We start from the raw sequence: 16406 nt of genomic DNA on the forward strand, positions 1-16406 counted from the left end.
AAATTTAGCTTTTTCAGCACTCCGTAGCCAAGTGGGGGGGACTTGTCAGCGATTGCCATGTTAACTTTATTCTGTGAATCAATAGGATTATGGCAATAAACTTATCCAGTTGTATGTTATAGTACTTTTGCACAATAAACATTTAAAAGAAAATGTTTTTGTGTCAGCATATTCTGAGAATCATAACTTTTTTTCCATTGATGAACCTCTAGCAAGGGCTTGTTTCTTGCTGACCTACTGTAGTTTACATTGGTACCATTTTGGACACGTACAACATTTATGAAAAATTAAAAAAGGTCTGTAGATATTGGGCAGTTTTTAAATAATATGTGACTTTCATAATTAAACAATTGATTCAAGTTACACAGGTCAAAAATAAAAATGTATCCCGAGGCCAGACACAAAGCTCTTTCAAAAAGTGCCCCTACCTGTGAGGAGATCCCCTCCAAGTCCTCTACTAAGCTGCAGCTGAATCTTCAGTTGGCTTTGACAACATGACCAGTACTACTGGTATGACCCACCTGGCATGTTACAAACTACAACTGCCAACCACTACAATTGACAGTTGTGGCATTCTCTAGTCTGTATGCAAAGTGTTTCATGCAAGTGCTGCTCCAAGGCTAACCAGTGGTGGAACACTGGAATAACTGTTTAAGTTAATGTTTTTTTGAGAAATGTTGAGATTCATATGACTGGTCAAAAGCTGATTCTTGCCTTAAGTTTTACTTTCTGGGCAATTGTCAGTAAAAAGTAGTAGCGGAATACACTGGGACTTTTTAGATATCAAATATGCTGGAAATTGTATATAGGTGTCATTTTAGCACTATTAACATGGGGTTGAAGAATAACCGTTGTTTAAGTTCTAGTCCATAAATCAATAGTACAAATAATGGCAGGAAACTCTGTAAAATATGTTAGCAATTTTACAAACTCTCAATTCACAGCTCAAATCCATCTCCAGTGAAGACGAGTTAGCAGCTCAGTGAAGGAGGAGACTACATCTGTGGGGAGCAGCAGCTGGAGAGGGGCAGAGAGAACACAGTACATGCAACATGCTGATGGCAAGTTACAGTCTTATTTACTGTTGGATTCACCTGAAACTACTTAGTTTTGCTGTATAATTGTCCTCCATTGCTGCAACTCTTGAGCTATACAAGAAGACATGGGAGCAGAGCCTCCCATTTCTCCATGTGCACTATATGAGACAATATATCATCTAATCTCTACTAGCTTGGGGAAAACAGAGAATTGGCGTTAGAGCCCACAGAGGGGAAAACTGGTGAAAATGCCTAATAAAAGTAATAATAATGTTAGTTCATTTACACACAACAGCTTATTCTGAAGTCATCTGAAATGACATTTGCTCTTACATAAGCCTATCTTTCTCCAAACTACTTATGTTGCAATTAGGAACAGTAAAAGGAGTTTTTTTTCTGTTATAACGAAGGATTTTTATTCCACAATATAAACTGCAAAATTTAATACAAGCTACAAGAAAAGCCAAAAACAAACAAGAAATAATAATTAATAGGGATTTAAGGAAAGCTGACATACAGCTCAGTTTGCTATGTCTAACACCCTGGGTGCCCTAAGCACCTACTCACCCAACATTTCTGTACAAGACCCTCATTTGGAAAGGGCTATTATTTTAGAGCAAAAGGTTCAGCATCTGATTTGAGTTTTGGAATTCAGAAAAGAAACAAAACCAAAGTTATTGCTCAGGAAAACTTTCCTACACAAAAAGAAAACACAGAAACTGTATGGTCTTAAATGGAACTGAAACTTCAAATCTTGGTACCTCACCCCAAGTGAAAGAATTAATATAGACTCCATTGTATACTACACAGACCTGCAACCCCTAATTATGAGGTACAAAAAGGACAAAAGCTTCTCTTCAGATACCAAACAACCCATAACAAGCTAATGGTGCCAGGAAACCAGCCGATCTGTAACAGCCTCCGAGTTGAGAAAATTAAACAAAACAACTCATATTTCAGTGAAGTCCGGGTTCCCTGGAAGGAGCAATGGATTTTACAGGGTCTGAGAAGCACCATTGAGAGCCGGATCTGGAAAGGAAACCAGGCATGTGTCTAAAGGAAAGTAAAAGGAATCCTAAAGCTCCTGTTGAGTATTGTTTTCATCAATCCTACCCAGTACTTGGGTAGGGGAATACAGTCTTGATTCACTGAGGGAAGAAGGGGGTCCAGCTCTTATTTCACTTCACTGCAGTGAGTGCACACATAATCCTCTTTCTCAGCTGTTTCTGCAGAAACACCAACGCAGACCTGGTGAAACCAGCGATTACAACTTCCATCACACTGTACCCAGTCCACCTGCCACAGAAAAGAATATAAAATTCATAAAAATGAAGACAGTTCTCTGTTTAACTAAGTTATCAAGTCCCTTATAGACATTTATAGGCTTAAAAGTACCATTCTTAAAAGGGGTTCTATCCTCTGGATAGATCATCAGCATCTGACAGGCGGAGGTCCGACACCCGAGACCACCGCCGATCAGCTGTTTGAGAAGGCAGCAGCGCTCCAGCAGCACCACGGCTGCCTTCTCAAACAGCTGATCGGGAGGGGGGGGGGGGCCCAGGTGTCGGAGGATCGATCATTAGTTAAAACAAACTGCAGAACCCCTTTTAAAGTGGTCATCCATCATTATATCAGACCTTACTGGATGGCCGACCCACAGTACTTACCTGGTCCCCGCTGCTGGGTTCAGTCGCTCCATGGCCAGATTTTCATCTCCCCGATGCGGTGATATCAACGGACACGTGCACGTGGCAGCTAATCACGGCAGGAGCAATCAGCTACCCCCCTTGCATCACAACCGTCACGTGATGCAAGGGAAGCAGTTCACCACTATCGCCAGCAATTGGCTGCAGCTGTCAAATGCCCCCCGTCACCAGGATGAGGATACAAGTGCACCAGGGTGACGTTATGCCGGCCGTGGAGAGATGGAGACTGAACTCAGTGGAGGGTAACAGGTAAGTGGAATCACCACTGTAGGTTGGCCACTCTGAGGTCTGATGATGATTATATTTTACATTGCTATAATAAAGTATTGCACAATATTAATAGCATTCCATTTCTATAAACTTATAGGAAAAACTAATGGACAGCTCAATTGTGGTTGGAAGGTGTTCAAGCATGAAAGCAAGCGCTTTGCTATCTCTAGAATTGCCAAAGAAATGAATAGAGCAGCTGAGCGGGTGCTCCTTTCATTTCAGGCGGCTCCACAGAGTACAGAGCCCCTATTCTCGTGATTGGTGTGGGTCCCAGCGGTAGGACATCCACATAAACTAATAGGTCATCCTATCTCCTGACAAGAATACCCCTTGAAGTAATCTCCCTTGTTTTGTATTATCAGCAAATACTGGCACCGATAGGGGCATGAAAAAAATAAAGTTAAATCATTTAACCTTTACACTGCCAAGTTTTCTAAACATTTGCTGTATTTATGGCAAACAAAACCAGATTTATACAATTATATCTCAATACTCATTTCCCAATAAACTTCTAGACTTGAGTAGGCTAAAGATGGAAGAAATGATCATTTGCACTCACCGGCAGCATGCAATGATCTTATGTAAATATATAATAAGCAGTATACAATGTGTTCATTTTTTGTGAAGTTTGCATCTTATCTACTCCAACCCTCACCTCATCACCTTCAGGCTCCATACAGAGGTCTGCAGGACAAACTGCATCATCCTCCTCAGATTCAGATGTAAAAGAACATAAGGAGTCACTATCACAGATTTCTAGGCGCTGCTCTCTGCTGCACAGGTCTTTGGACTGCAAGGATTTCACTCTCTTCTTACGTGGAGCAGATGCTTTCTTCATTCTACCATCAGTGCCCTCATGACGCCTTTTCAGCTTTTTGTCTGTGCATTCAGTCCTTTCCTTCTTCATTAAGCAGGATACAACCTTAAACAGGTAAGAAATAAGTAATCCGTGGACTCCCTTCTCACCACAGGAATTTGTACTCAAGTCTGTGTGTTAGAAATATTGTCGTCTTACCTCAGAACGGGTTGTATTCCATTCTGTTCCCTGCTGCTTACAGGAGGTCTTCTCTTTCCCAGCGCCTGTTGTGTTACTCTCACCAGCCAGGTTGTTTGGCAGGGTCACAAGAGCCTGATAAAGTTCATGTACTTCAGGAAGTGAGACTTGTAGAAGCTGAGCTTCCATAAGTAACTCGTCCAATTCAGCACTTAGACCTGGGTCAGAAATAAAAGTATAAAAACAGAAAAAAGTCACTAGTAGGCAACAGCATTAAGTTGAGAGATGAGTATTGTTTTTCAAATTCTCTTTTAATTGTGTATGCTGATCAGGACCTCAGTAGCATTGTGGATTGGTTCTCAGTCAGAGTGAAAATACTTCCAACATCAGCAAAGGTAACAGAAAATTCTTAAAGGGATATTTCCATGTTTGTTCCATGTCCCATGTCCCACAAACAATATTCTACAGTTTTCAACCCAGCACATGCAATATTTTACAGTTTTCAAGCAAACGCCATCTTGAGTTTTTCCAATGATATGTTATCAATCCTACAATGCATCAAGCACAGCATCACATGGGCATCTAAAGCCAAAACTATCTCTGCTTGCCAAGAGGACAAATGTAATTAGCCTACTCCACTGCATTCTTCTAAATAGAAGTATAGGAAATGGGAGCCATGTGGACCCTGCTCTTCCTGAATTTGAAGAGGACCTTTTACAGGTCCAGACATTATCATATAACTAGCGGGTTGTGTAGGGCATAGTGAAGTGATGTTACAGCACTTACTATTTTTCAAATGCACCGCTCCGTTCGCCCGTTGTGCCCCCCCCATACTGGTTTCCAGTCTGGTATGTAAATTCATAGCATCAATACAGTCCTGTTTCTCAAAAGGCGTCTCCTTCTCCCTGGCTGGAAGCCATTAAAGCTAGCTGTCAGACTGTATAACACCACTCTGGGGCAGTACAGGACACTAAGTGGTGTTTATACTACAGTGCCCTTAAAACTAACCATAAAATGCAGTAGAAGAGGTTTATTTTTTATTTCATCTTCACAAAATCACCGGAATTGTAGAGACCAGTGATCCAGATGCCAGTACACACTTGAAGAAACATTTGGGTCACAGACTCATTTCTTGCTCGTTTGACTTGCAGCTCCTTATACACACTGCTCCCCTCTACACAGGAACCAGAAGTAAAACTTTTCATCCTGCTCCTCAATTTCAAAAGAGCGTGCTTCACAAATGTTGCTTCAATAGCTTTGGTTATGGCACCATTTGAAGCCCAAACACAAAGCACCAAAAGCCCAATTATATTTAGATTGTGGCACATAAAACCAAACATGGCATACAAATAAAGCTATATTATTAATGCTGATACTTTATAAGAATATGACACTTACTGTTCAGTGGAATACAGTTGCGTCCAGGAGAAAATGGAGACTGGACATAAGTGGTCCTGTTGTCCCATTCATGAGACAAAGAGAAGGATGTGGCCCCAACACTCTGTGATACCTTTAGAACAATATTTTTTACATTAAAATGCTTGTGTTACCAGCATAACAATTTAATTTCACAAGTTAGTTAAGAAATGATGAAAATAGGATAGGTGATAACTATGCCCTTGAATGTTAACTTACATTGCAAGTATCTGAAAGCTGCCCAGCTGTTGCTTGCCATCTGTTGTACAGCTGACTTGAACTGACTCTCTCCTGTGCAAGCTTTAGCTCTTCAGAAGACAACATATGCTGTGCCCGATGCTGCCAATTGACTGTCCTCTCTATCAGATAGCGCAATGCATCTCCCTCTGGCAGCCGAACACGCAGGCGTTGTAATGATGCCAGAAGAGGGAGAATTTTTTCCAGAGGTGGTTTTTTAGAGCGATGGCACTGTGGACATAGCCAGAGTAGTGATCCGTGCTTTGGAGCAGTTATACAGCCAGTGTGGAAGCAAGCACGGCATAGCTCACACTGGATCATGGGAGCCATGGGTTCACCCTGACAAATACACACTTTCCAGTCACTCTGTTCTTCTCTCAACAACATTCTGTTTTCATTAGAGACCCGCATACTGTGTAAAGACTCCATTTCACAGAGTCTGGCCTCACCAAGAGTTGCCATCTGTTAGGTCACAGAAATGAAAAAAAAAAAATTTTAATTCAAATACAAAAGATTAAATAATAATTTCACATTTGCTTAATGTTCGAGAAATTGAATAATAAAACTATACTCACAGCGGTAGCAGTGTCTTTGCTCTCAGTCAAAGCTTTCTCCAACTCCAGAAGGCCATCTGGCTTGGGATATTTCTTTTTTCCTGCTGGCAGGTCTTTTATTTTTCTCATTTTTCTTTTCAAGCTTGAAGAGCCTAGATCACATCGAGGGCAGAGAACCTGCAATAAATATAAGGGAACCAATAAATATTTAGACCACTAAAGGGGTTTTTCCATTATACTTATCCCCTATCCACAGGAAAGGAAATGTCTGATCAGTGGGTGTCCTTAATAAAGGGACAACTCCTTTAACCCCTTCGCTACCAGCACCGTACATGTACGGCACTGGAGCCAAGTGCAAACATGGCACACGCTCACGTGTGCAGCGGGCGTCATGGCCAACGGGTCTCAAATCATTTAAAAAAAAAAAAAAAAAAAAAAAAATATAATAAATAGCTTGACAAAGGCCTCATTGAGTAGGCCGAAACGTTGCTGGGAATAAAGTTTTGGGGTCTTCACCCTGTCACCGAAAGCTGGAAGTGCTGCCTTGTTATTTGCAAAATATATATATATATATATATATATATATATATATATATATTTTTTTAAAATCACCCCACTTTCCGTATAATAATAAAAAGATTAAAAAAATACATAAACAAAAAATATATACATCATGGGTATCACCGCGATCGAAAATGCCCGTACTATTAAAATATAAAAATATTTTTCCAACAAGGCGAATGGCATAACGGAAAAAAATGGTCAAAATAGCCAATTTGCCATTTTTTCATTGCTTCTCTTACCCAAAAATATTTAATAAAAAGTGATCAAAATGTCACACACACTCCAAAATGGTATCAATAAAAACTAAGGATTGCACTGCAAAAAATTAGCCCCCAAACAGTTCAGTAAATATAACTATAAAGATTGTTGTGAGGGTCAGACTATGGTGATGTAAAAATATGTATTTTTTTCAAAGTTTACACTTATTTTTACCCTATTTAGACATAAAAACCTATACATATGTGGTATTGTTGTAATCATACTGACTCAGAGAATGAAGAGCACAGGTCAGTTCTGCTGCGAACGGAATGCTGTGGGAACAAAAACCCGTAAAACGGTGAAGGAATTGTTTTTATTTTCCTATGCCACCCCATTTGGAATTTTTTCCCTGCTTCCCACTACATCCTATGCCATATTAAATGGTGGCATTAGAAAGTACAACTTGTCCCGCAAAAAATAAGACCTCATATAGCCAAGTGAACGGAAAAATAAAAAAAGTTATAGCTCAAGGAAGCTAGGGAAGAAAAAAGAAAATGCAAAAACGAAAAAAAAAAATAAGGGTTAAAGCCTCGGGTATTCTAGTCGATTGCAAGATCCAGTTGCAGCGTAAAGAGTTATCATGCAGGCTATACAGATGTGTTATGATTGTGATAATGAGAGCTCTATACTGTTAAAAATTTGTAGAAGACCATCTACAAACAGAAGTAGTAAAGGACAGCTTTTGATCTACTGTTGAAAATCTTGCATGCTTTAATAGAGATCACTGAAATTAAGGTTTGTAATTACCTCCAGCAAAGTGTATGGAGAGTTGGGTGTTAAAAATGTGCTTGTGGCACATTCAGTCCAGGCTTGAACTTCACTAACAAGGGCTTCGAGTCTTGGCAGTGGACCAATGTGAACTGGAATTGCTCGGCCATGATTCACAAGCTCAACCAATGTGTCAAGTACAGGAACTCTGGAACCAGTCTGAAAGTGATCACAAAAGATTATTATTATTGACATAGCATTCTGTTATTTGAATTTGTATATTTGAGCTAAAAAACAAGCCTAACCTGCAAAGCCTCAACCTTCTGCAACCATTCTTGTGCTCTCTGCACTGCATCTTTCAGAGACTCTACACTTGGAAGATATGCTGGGACATTTTCCACTTCCCGCAGTGCTACAGTCAAAGTGTCAAGATCATGCCGTGGTCTATAAAAAATAAAAGGGACAGGCAAAACAACATGAGCACACTTTCCTATTGGAAGCAAATCTGCAGCTTAAGACATAATTTTATAGTGCACATATAGCAGTGGTGGCGAACCTATGGTATAGGTGCCAGAGGCAGCACTCAGAGCCCTCTCTGTGGGCACCCACGCCCTGGAAAAAAAGTCTAAGGGGTACCAATATGCCTTAGACTTTTCCTGCTATTCATCAGCGCCGGGCATGCTATGAACAGCACAGGCAGAGCATTGAATGTAGGCAGGCTATTATAGCTAAATGATAAAGTACATGGAAGATATACTGGACTGTAGTATTCAGGTTAAATTGCAGTGTTGGCACTTCGTGATAAATAAGTGGGTTTTGGGTTACAGTTTGGGCACTCTGTATGTAAAAGGCTCGCCATCACTGACATAGAATTAATCCTCATAAAAAAAGTTAGTAAACTTTACCAAAACATTGCATGACTTTTTTTTACATCATTTCAAGTCACAGGCTTCAGCACTCGCAACACTCTGCATTCCTTTGTTGCTCAGCATCTGCTCAGAACTTGCTAAGGTTATTAATAGGGATGAGCAAATCAACTTCGGATGAAACATCGGAAGTCGATTCGCATAAAACTTCGCTCCAATACTGTACAGAGCAGGAGCTCCGTACAGTATTAGAATGTATTTGCTCCGATGAGGTACCACTTGGAACCGAACCCTAGTTCGGGAAATGTTTTTTTAAACTACAAATTAATTTATGAAGTTATTACCGCAAGACTTCGGGAAGCAATAACTTCGGCTCATCGGAGGCAATACATTCTAATACTGTACGGAGCTCCTGCTCCGTACAGTATTGGAACAAGGTTATATGCGAATCGACTTTGGATGTTTCATCCGAAGTCAATTCGCTCATTCCTAGTTATTAACATTCTAAGAATGTTTGTCATCAAACCAACAAATACATAAAGATTCAGCATCACTCTGCAGGTGCTAATAGAAATGTTAGCATTAACCCTTTAAAGCCCGATGACGTACATGTACGTTATCTCTGGACGTGACAAAGCCCAGAGAAATACATGTACGTCATGGTGATCAGGCGGGTGCAGGAATGCCGGACCCCTGCTGTATGCGCCGGCATCGGTGAAATCACCGATGCCGGTGCATTAACCCCTGTGCGGCTGCAGTCATCGCTGACCGCGGCACATGCGGGCTTCAGACAAGTGCGGGGTGAGCATTGGGTCCCCACGCTGCTGTGACGGGGACCCGATGGCAGCTCGATGCCTTCCTTAGGCATCGTGGCTGCCTTCCGGGAGAGCCTGCGAGATCCAGCCCCCTGGATCTCACAGGCAAGCAGGATGGAAGTGTATTACAAGTAATACACTTATAGCCAATGCATTACAATACAGAAGTATTGTAATGCATTGTAAAGGGGATCAGACCCCCAAAAGTTGAAGTCCCAGAGTGGGACAAAAAATAAAGTGGCGGAAAAAAATAAATAAAAAAATTGTAAAAGATAGAGAAAAAAAGAAAAGTAGACATATTCGGTATCGCCGCATCCATATCAACCGTCTCTATAAAAATATCACATGACCTAACCCCTCAGGTGAACAGTCAAAAAAATTTAATAAAAACTGTGCTAAATAAACAATTTTTTTGTCACCTTACCTAACTAAAAGTGCAACACCAAGCGATCAAAAAGGCTTTTACCACCCCAAAATAATACCAATCTAACCGTCACCTCATCCCACAAAAAATGAGCCCCTACCTAAGACAATAGCCCAAAAAAATAAAATAAAAAAGCTATGGCTCTCAGACTAAAAAATGATTTTCTTGGTTTTAAAAATGCTGTTATTGTGAAAAACTTAAATAAAAAAAATAAAAATAGTATACATATTAGGCATCTGCGTCCATAAGAACCTGCTGTATAAAAATATCACATGACCTAACCCTAAAATCTAATAGAATATGACCTAACCCTAAAAATCTAATAGAAAGTGTGTCAAAAAAGCAATTTTATTGTCACCTTACATCACAAAAAGTTTAATACCAAGCAATCAAAAAGTCATATGCAACCTAAAATATTACCAGTCATCTCATACCCAAAAAATGAGCCCCTACATAAGAGAGACAGTCGCCCAAATTTTTTTTTTTTAAACTGTGGCTTTCAGAATATTGACACAAAAAAAAAAAAATTTCAAAAATGCTTTATTATGTAAAACTGAAAAAACCAACCAAAAATAGTAGTCATATTTGATATTGTCGCATCTGTAACAACCTGCTCTATAAAAATACATGATCTAACCTGTCAGATGAACAATGTAAATAACAAAAAATTAAAACTGTGCCAAAGCAGCTATTTTTTGTTATCTTGCCTCACAAAAAGTATAATATAGACCAACCAAAAATCATATGTACCCTAAAATAGTACCAACAAAACTGCCACCTTATCCCGTAGTTTCCAAAATGGGTTCTTTTTTTTGGAGTTTCTACTCTAGGGGTGCATCAGGGGGTCTTCAAATGTGACATGGCAGCTTAAAATTATCCCAGTGAAATCTGCCTTCCAAAAACCATATGGCATTCCTTTCCTTCTGCGCCCTGCCGTGTGCCCGTACAGCAGTTTATGACCACATATGGGGTGTTTCAGTAAACTACAGAATCAGGGCAATAAATATTGAGTTTTGTTTGGCTGTTAACCCTTGCTTTGTTACTGGAAAAAATGGATTAAAATGGAAAATCTTCCAAAAAAAGTGAAATTCTGAAATTTCATCTCCATTTTCCATTAATTCTTGTGGAACACCTAAACGGTTAACAAAGTTTGTAAAATCAGTTTTGAATACCTTGAGGGGTGTAGTTTCTAAAATGGGGTCGTTTTTGTGTGGTTTCTATTATGTAAGCCTCACAAATTTCAAGATTTGCTTCTAAATGTCCCAGAATGGCCTGAAAAAGGATATAGTGTGGAGACGTATACCTTAAAAGAACTAAGACCAAAGCCCAGATCCAGGCCCATTTGAAAAAAATAATAATAAGACGGTACGTAGGAAAAAATGCATGGGAGGCAGCTGAAGTTCTTCACATAATCAAACAAAGGATTTCCAGGTCTGATGGTAGACATAGGACCCCAAAGATACATAACGAGTGGTTGGGAAAGAGGGTCTGGATCTTCTCCAGGGCTGACCACACTGGAACCCTGTGGTAAGGTTCTTAAAAGTCAAAAAGGATCCCAGAAAGCTGGAGGGGCACCTGGCCCTTCATCTCCATCTCCATCGCCTTATTAGTGAGCGACACAACCTGTACCATTTTAGTGAGGGAGCACACCCAAAACAGGGAGGGAGTGGGAAGACAAGCAACATTGACTGACAATGGGATTTTGTGTGGCAAGAGGAGGAGGCAAAATGTTGAAGTCACCACCTGTTTTGAGGGTTCTGCCCCAGGTTCCAACATGACGACTAAGGGGTTAATGCACTAATCCTGAAAGCGTAGAAGCAAGCCAGGGTAAATCTTACACAGTCTGAAGATGGAGTCACCCAAGAATGTAGCAGAGCTGGAGCTGCGGAAGATGTCCCTCTGGAGAAAGAGAACACCAGACACATCTGCACGCAGAAAAGAAGGCTCAGAGAGTGCCAGCCAAGAAAGAAGGTGGAGCCCTTATGGATACTGTATGAGAAGAGTGGAGGCAGCACAAGAGGTGGCTGCTTCCTGGCTAGGCTACATTACACCATGTCCAAGAGTATGTTTTGTGCTTTTATAGCAGTTTATTAGTCTTTACACCATAGATTATCACACCATTTGGTTACAGGCTATTTATTGCTCTCCTTTACGTTTATATATGAGGGATCACAGGCATTTATTGAGTCCCTGTGGATAACTGTGGTACAAGTCATAATATTGCTTGCTTTAAAGAGGTTGTCTCATCTCACAGTTACTAAGGCAAGATTAGACACAGTCCTGACCACCAGCCAGCTGGAAAACAACAGAGTGCTCCACCGCTCACTGTTTCAGTAGCTCCCATTGCAGTGCCTGATGGAAACGGAAACACCATATCACAGCAAGCTATGCTGTTTCCCTAACTGAGAAACAGCATAGCTTGTTGTGCTACACTGTTTCCGTAGCTCTCCTGAACGGCAATGAGAGCTACTGAGACAGCAGAGCACCCTAGCAGGGTGGTGGTCAAGACTGTGTCTCACCCCGCCTTAGTAACAGCGAGATGAGACAAACTTTTTAAAGATATATAGTGTGATAAGGTGTACAAGTGCGGGAAGGTGTGTATATCCCACTCAGATACCACAGCTGGGTGGGATGGATAAGATCCAGAGTGCAGAAGTCTCAGCAGCAAGTAGGTTGCCTAGACAATGTTTTTTATGGTATGTTCTGGGCTGGATTTTAGTTGGATTGGTGGATAGGACTGTTCAGAAGGGATCGCAGGTGAGGTCTGCTCTAATCAGGCTGGGATAAAGCACCTCCTAGGGTGTCAGTCTGAGAGTTGTTATCTTGTAACAGAGACCTGCAGAGGTTCTGAGTGGTCTCAGCTGGGTAGGCTGAGGGGCCATGAGGTTAGGTGATAGCCTGAACTATGGGGGACTCAGCGACGCCTGGGGAACGGAGGTCGGAGTCGGGAGGACTGCTAGACCACAACCCCCAAAGGTACTCGTAATTGCACAGCCTGGGGGTTGGTGGACTGTTTGGCTGGGAAAGCCGGGCCTGATGCCAGGTATGAATTGTATTCTGTAGGTGAGTCAGGGATTCCGTTATGTATTAGGTAGTGTCCAGATGGGCAGGCTTTTATTTTGTACTGTTTTTATTGGTGTTTGTGTCGCAATAAAGTACAGTTTTGATATGAAAAATGCGTGGTCTGAGAAGTCTGTAAGCGTGACCCTGGAAAGAGAGCTAACCCTCACAATAGTTATTTACTTCATACACTAGCTATTTGCTATTGTCATAGCTCCATATACCAACACTGGTGTTTTATTACTTCATTTTAATTTCATTAGATTTGAAGTGTTATAACTGATATCATCTCATCTAATTATCTTTAACTATATATTTGGTTTTCCGACCACCAGGGTGTCCTCTGTACTTTTTGTGTAACTGCTATATATTATGCTTTTAACAGTTAAAGATTTGTAATATGTGCAAATACATTTTTCTTTATTTGGACCAGATCTTTTAATAGTGTTTATGTTTTGTTGTGGTTGTAGAATGGGTCTCTGTATATTTATGGGCATAGGTAGCTTATACCAGAAGCAAATAGACCTGGAAACAGTGCAGTACAGAGTCCTGCTGAAGGAAGTCTCACCCTGAAAGTGAGGCTAAGCAAACACTGGTGACGGAGTGGATCCAGTACATGACCAGCTGGCAGGGAAAGGAGAGTCACCAGAAGCCATCTGGTAGATGGAGAAAGGCCCAAACAATGGTGTGGCCACCACGTAAAGAAAGTTCTAGTCCAGGGAAGGAAACCCAAATTACAGCCCCTTTAGAGAACACAGCGCTTGATTGCCCAGAGTGAGGGAGGCTGGGTCTGGGGAAGGAAACTACTGCGGATACTTGCCTATCCTATCCTATGAGAAAATGATTCCCAATTCCAGCCCCTTCCATTTAGCTTGCTGCCTCTTGGGGAAAGCAGTTATGCTGGAAAGAGAAAATCCAAATGGTGAGGTAACCCTCGCGGACTAAAGGGGTCCACTATACCCCTTTGTCTTCAGGAGGGGGAGAATAAACAGTGGATTTAGTACTGGGAAAAAGACATTGATTACAGGTAATCCGTTTTCCATGAGCCCATGACAGCACCTGTAAGAGATACTCCCCCTTCCGGACAGGAAACATGAACTTCCCAGATCTTTAAAAGGGTCCATTCCTCAGTTTGTGACAAGATCCATAGGACTGCCAAATTACTATGTACAGTTAAACCTTAACATACCATACATACAAAAGCACCTTCAATATATATCTGCAGGCATATTTCTTCTTTAAGATTACTTGTGAGAGATTAGACTAGATAAATCTAGGGTGGGACTACCGCCTGCAAGACTTTCCTCCTGAAGGTCGTCTTGAGCAGAAGATAGATCCAATCTATAATGTTTGTAAGAGCTCCAGTTAGCAGCTCTACAAATTTGGTCAATGGTGGCACAGCCTTTCTCTGCCCAGGAAGAAGCTATAGCTGTCGTGAAGTGGGCCGAGAACCCCGTAGGAACCTAAAGACCCACCGAAGAATAGGCTAGACCTATTGTTCTCATTATCCACCTGGCTATGGTACGACTTGTAACCTTTAGACCCCTGTTAAAACCCTGAAATTGAATAAATAACTGAGGGGCTTTTCTCCATTCTTTGGTTGATTTTAAGTACCTACACACACACACACACACACACACACACACACACTTCTCCTTACATCTAGTGTATGGAACCAAGAGGGCAAAATGATTTCCTGAGACCTATGAAAATCGGAAACCACTTTTGGAAGAAAAGCAGGATCCGGTCTAAAAACAATCCTGTCTTCCAAGACAGAGGTATAAGGGGAGGGAGCAACAAAGCAGAAATCTCCCTCTCTGGAAATAGCCAGGGATCTGAAAGAGACAGCTTCCTTAACCAAGTATACCATACTCTTTTTGGCCAATAGGGGCTATTAGGATTACCGTTGCCTCCACCTTATTTTCTGGATTACTCTGGGCAAAAAAGAGTGAGAGGCGGAAATGCGTAAACCAGATCCTTGCCCCAAGGTTGAGACAGAGCCTCTATCCCCTGGGCTGAGGAAAAAAAAAAAACCTTAGGTGCACTGCTGAAAGAGAAAGTACTCTCCCTTCTAGTATTTGGAAAATCTTGGACGTCAGATCCAGTAACTGAGGTGATCTGGGTTCGGAGTGTTGCTTCTGCCTTTCAGTGCGCTGTGGTGTCTCCCCTTCCTTCCAAAGGGGAATCCGGAAGGAAAATTGGCAGTTCTCCTGAATTTGCCACACTGCTGCTCTTGCTGCTTTTTCCCTCCATGACAGCTGGCCGGTGTCCCATTTATACAGGCCACGCATTGCCCGCCATGTTTCATTGGCCCCTCCCCTGTCCCGCGTGGAACGCACGCGTCACATCCGGCACACCTGCTCAATGCACGCCTGCAAGAAAGTGCCGTACTGGCGATCCTGGAGATGACGCATCTCCCCTCCTCACCGGAACTTCGCCCGGCCTCTGGTAGAAGAGAACGAGGTGGCTGTCAGGTATCCCCCCCCATGACAAAAGGGGACAAAAAAAAAAACGGACTTCCACAGTGGCTCCTTGTGGAGTCTTACTCCATCAGGGACCTCCACTAAGTATGTGGTTAAAAATAATGAATAAACCTAGAGGCCCTGCAGCCCCCTAACAGACCTGGGAAAGATCCATCCCCCTGTCCTATGGGCAGGAAACAGGTAGAAACTGAGGAATGGAGTACGGAAGACTCTTTTAAAGATCTGGAAAGTTCTCGTTTCCTGACCGGAAGGTGTGGGATCTCTTACAGGTGCTGTCATGGGGCGTAATGGAAAACTGTGAGCTATGCTGCCTGTATGTCCCTTTCCAGGTAGAGAGAAAAAAAAAAGAAAAAATTTTAGCAGATGTGCCAAGGCAGGCATGTCTGCCTCTTACTGACAATAAGCCAAAACGGTTTTAGCTTAGTCCCTGTGGAAAGAGCATAGCTGGTGGGAGGAGATTTATGATTAGTGTCCGCCTCCTTGTGGCAGCAGCTATACCCATGGTCTGTCCTGTATCCTCCAATGACACCGTTGAGAAGTTAAGTTTTAAATAACAGGAAGGTAGGAAAAGTGCACTAAAATGAAGTTGGTTATGTTAAAAAGATAAAGCTTGGCTAGTCCATCAAGGACTGGAACCATAATGCAGATAGAGGTCTATAACAGAGGACTAACAGTATTGCTGCAATTTACTAGCTGCTGCAACAAAGGTGACTTGCCCACACGATCATACCAACTTCCATTTTGTGTTTGCATACAAAATTAACTCAAAATATATAAGCACCAACTTCATTCCGCAGCAATTAAAAACAGGCAAAGAAGTGCAGAACAATGATTATTATGTGGAAAAAAAACTTCCACACAAGCATGATGCCCTATTCCTGTGAATGTAAGTTTGTTCTAGAGTACAGGCTGTAAATCAGGATTAGTGTTAACTTCCATGTATATTATATACAAAAGGTGGAAAATCCTTTAAAAATAACGATTTGAAGCCTCCAAAAAGGAGGTTGATACTAG

General features: G+C 41.6%; 1 protein-coding gene across 1 annotated transcript in view; it reads right to left on the reverse strand.

The window, feature by feature from the left end:
- Positions 1-1387: 1387 nt before the first annotated feature.
- KDM5B (lysine demethylase 5B) overlaps positions 1388-16406 on the reverse strand; it is a 101652-nt gene continuing 86633 nt past the window's right edge. Inside the window, exons 21-28 of the mRNA XM_040424197.1 lie at positions 8050-8188; positions 7784-7963; positions 6236-6391; positions 5643-6122; positions 5406-5517; positions 4029-4225; positions 3669-3935; positions 1388-2333 (exon numbers count right to left, since the gene is read on the reverse strand). Of these exons, the coding sequence (XP_040280131.1) occupies positions 2211-2333; positions 3669-3935; positions 4029-4225; positions 5406-5517; positions 5643-6122; positions 6236-6391; positions 7784-7963; positions 8050-8188 (1654 nt within the window). The 3' untranslated portion in view covers positions 1388-2210. The remainder of the gene's footprint in view (positions 2334-3668; positions 3936-4028; positions 4226-5405; positions 5518-5642; positions 6123-6235; positions 6392-7783; positions 7964-8049; positions 8189-16406) is intronic.

This window comes from Bufo bufo, chromosome 3 (assembly GCF_905171765.1).
Source record: "Bufo bufo chromosome 3, aBufBuf1.1, whole genome shotgun sequence".
Classification (NCBI taxonomy): Eukaryota; Metazoa; Chordata; class Amphibia; order Anura; family Bufonidae; genus Bufo; species Bufo bufo.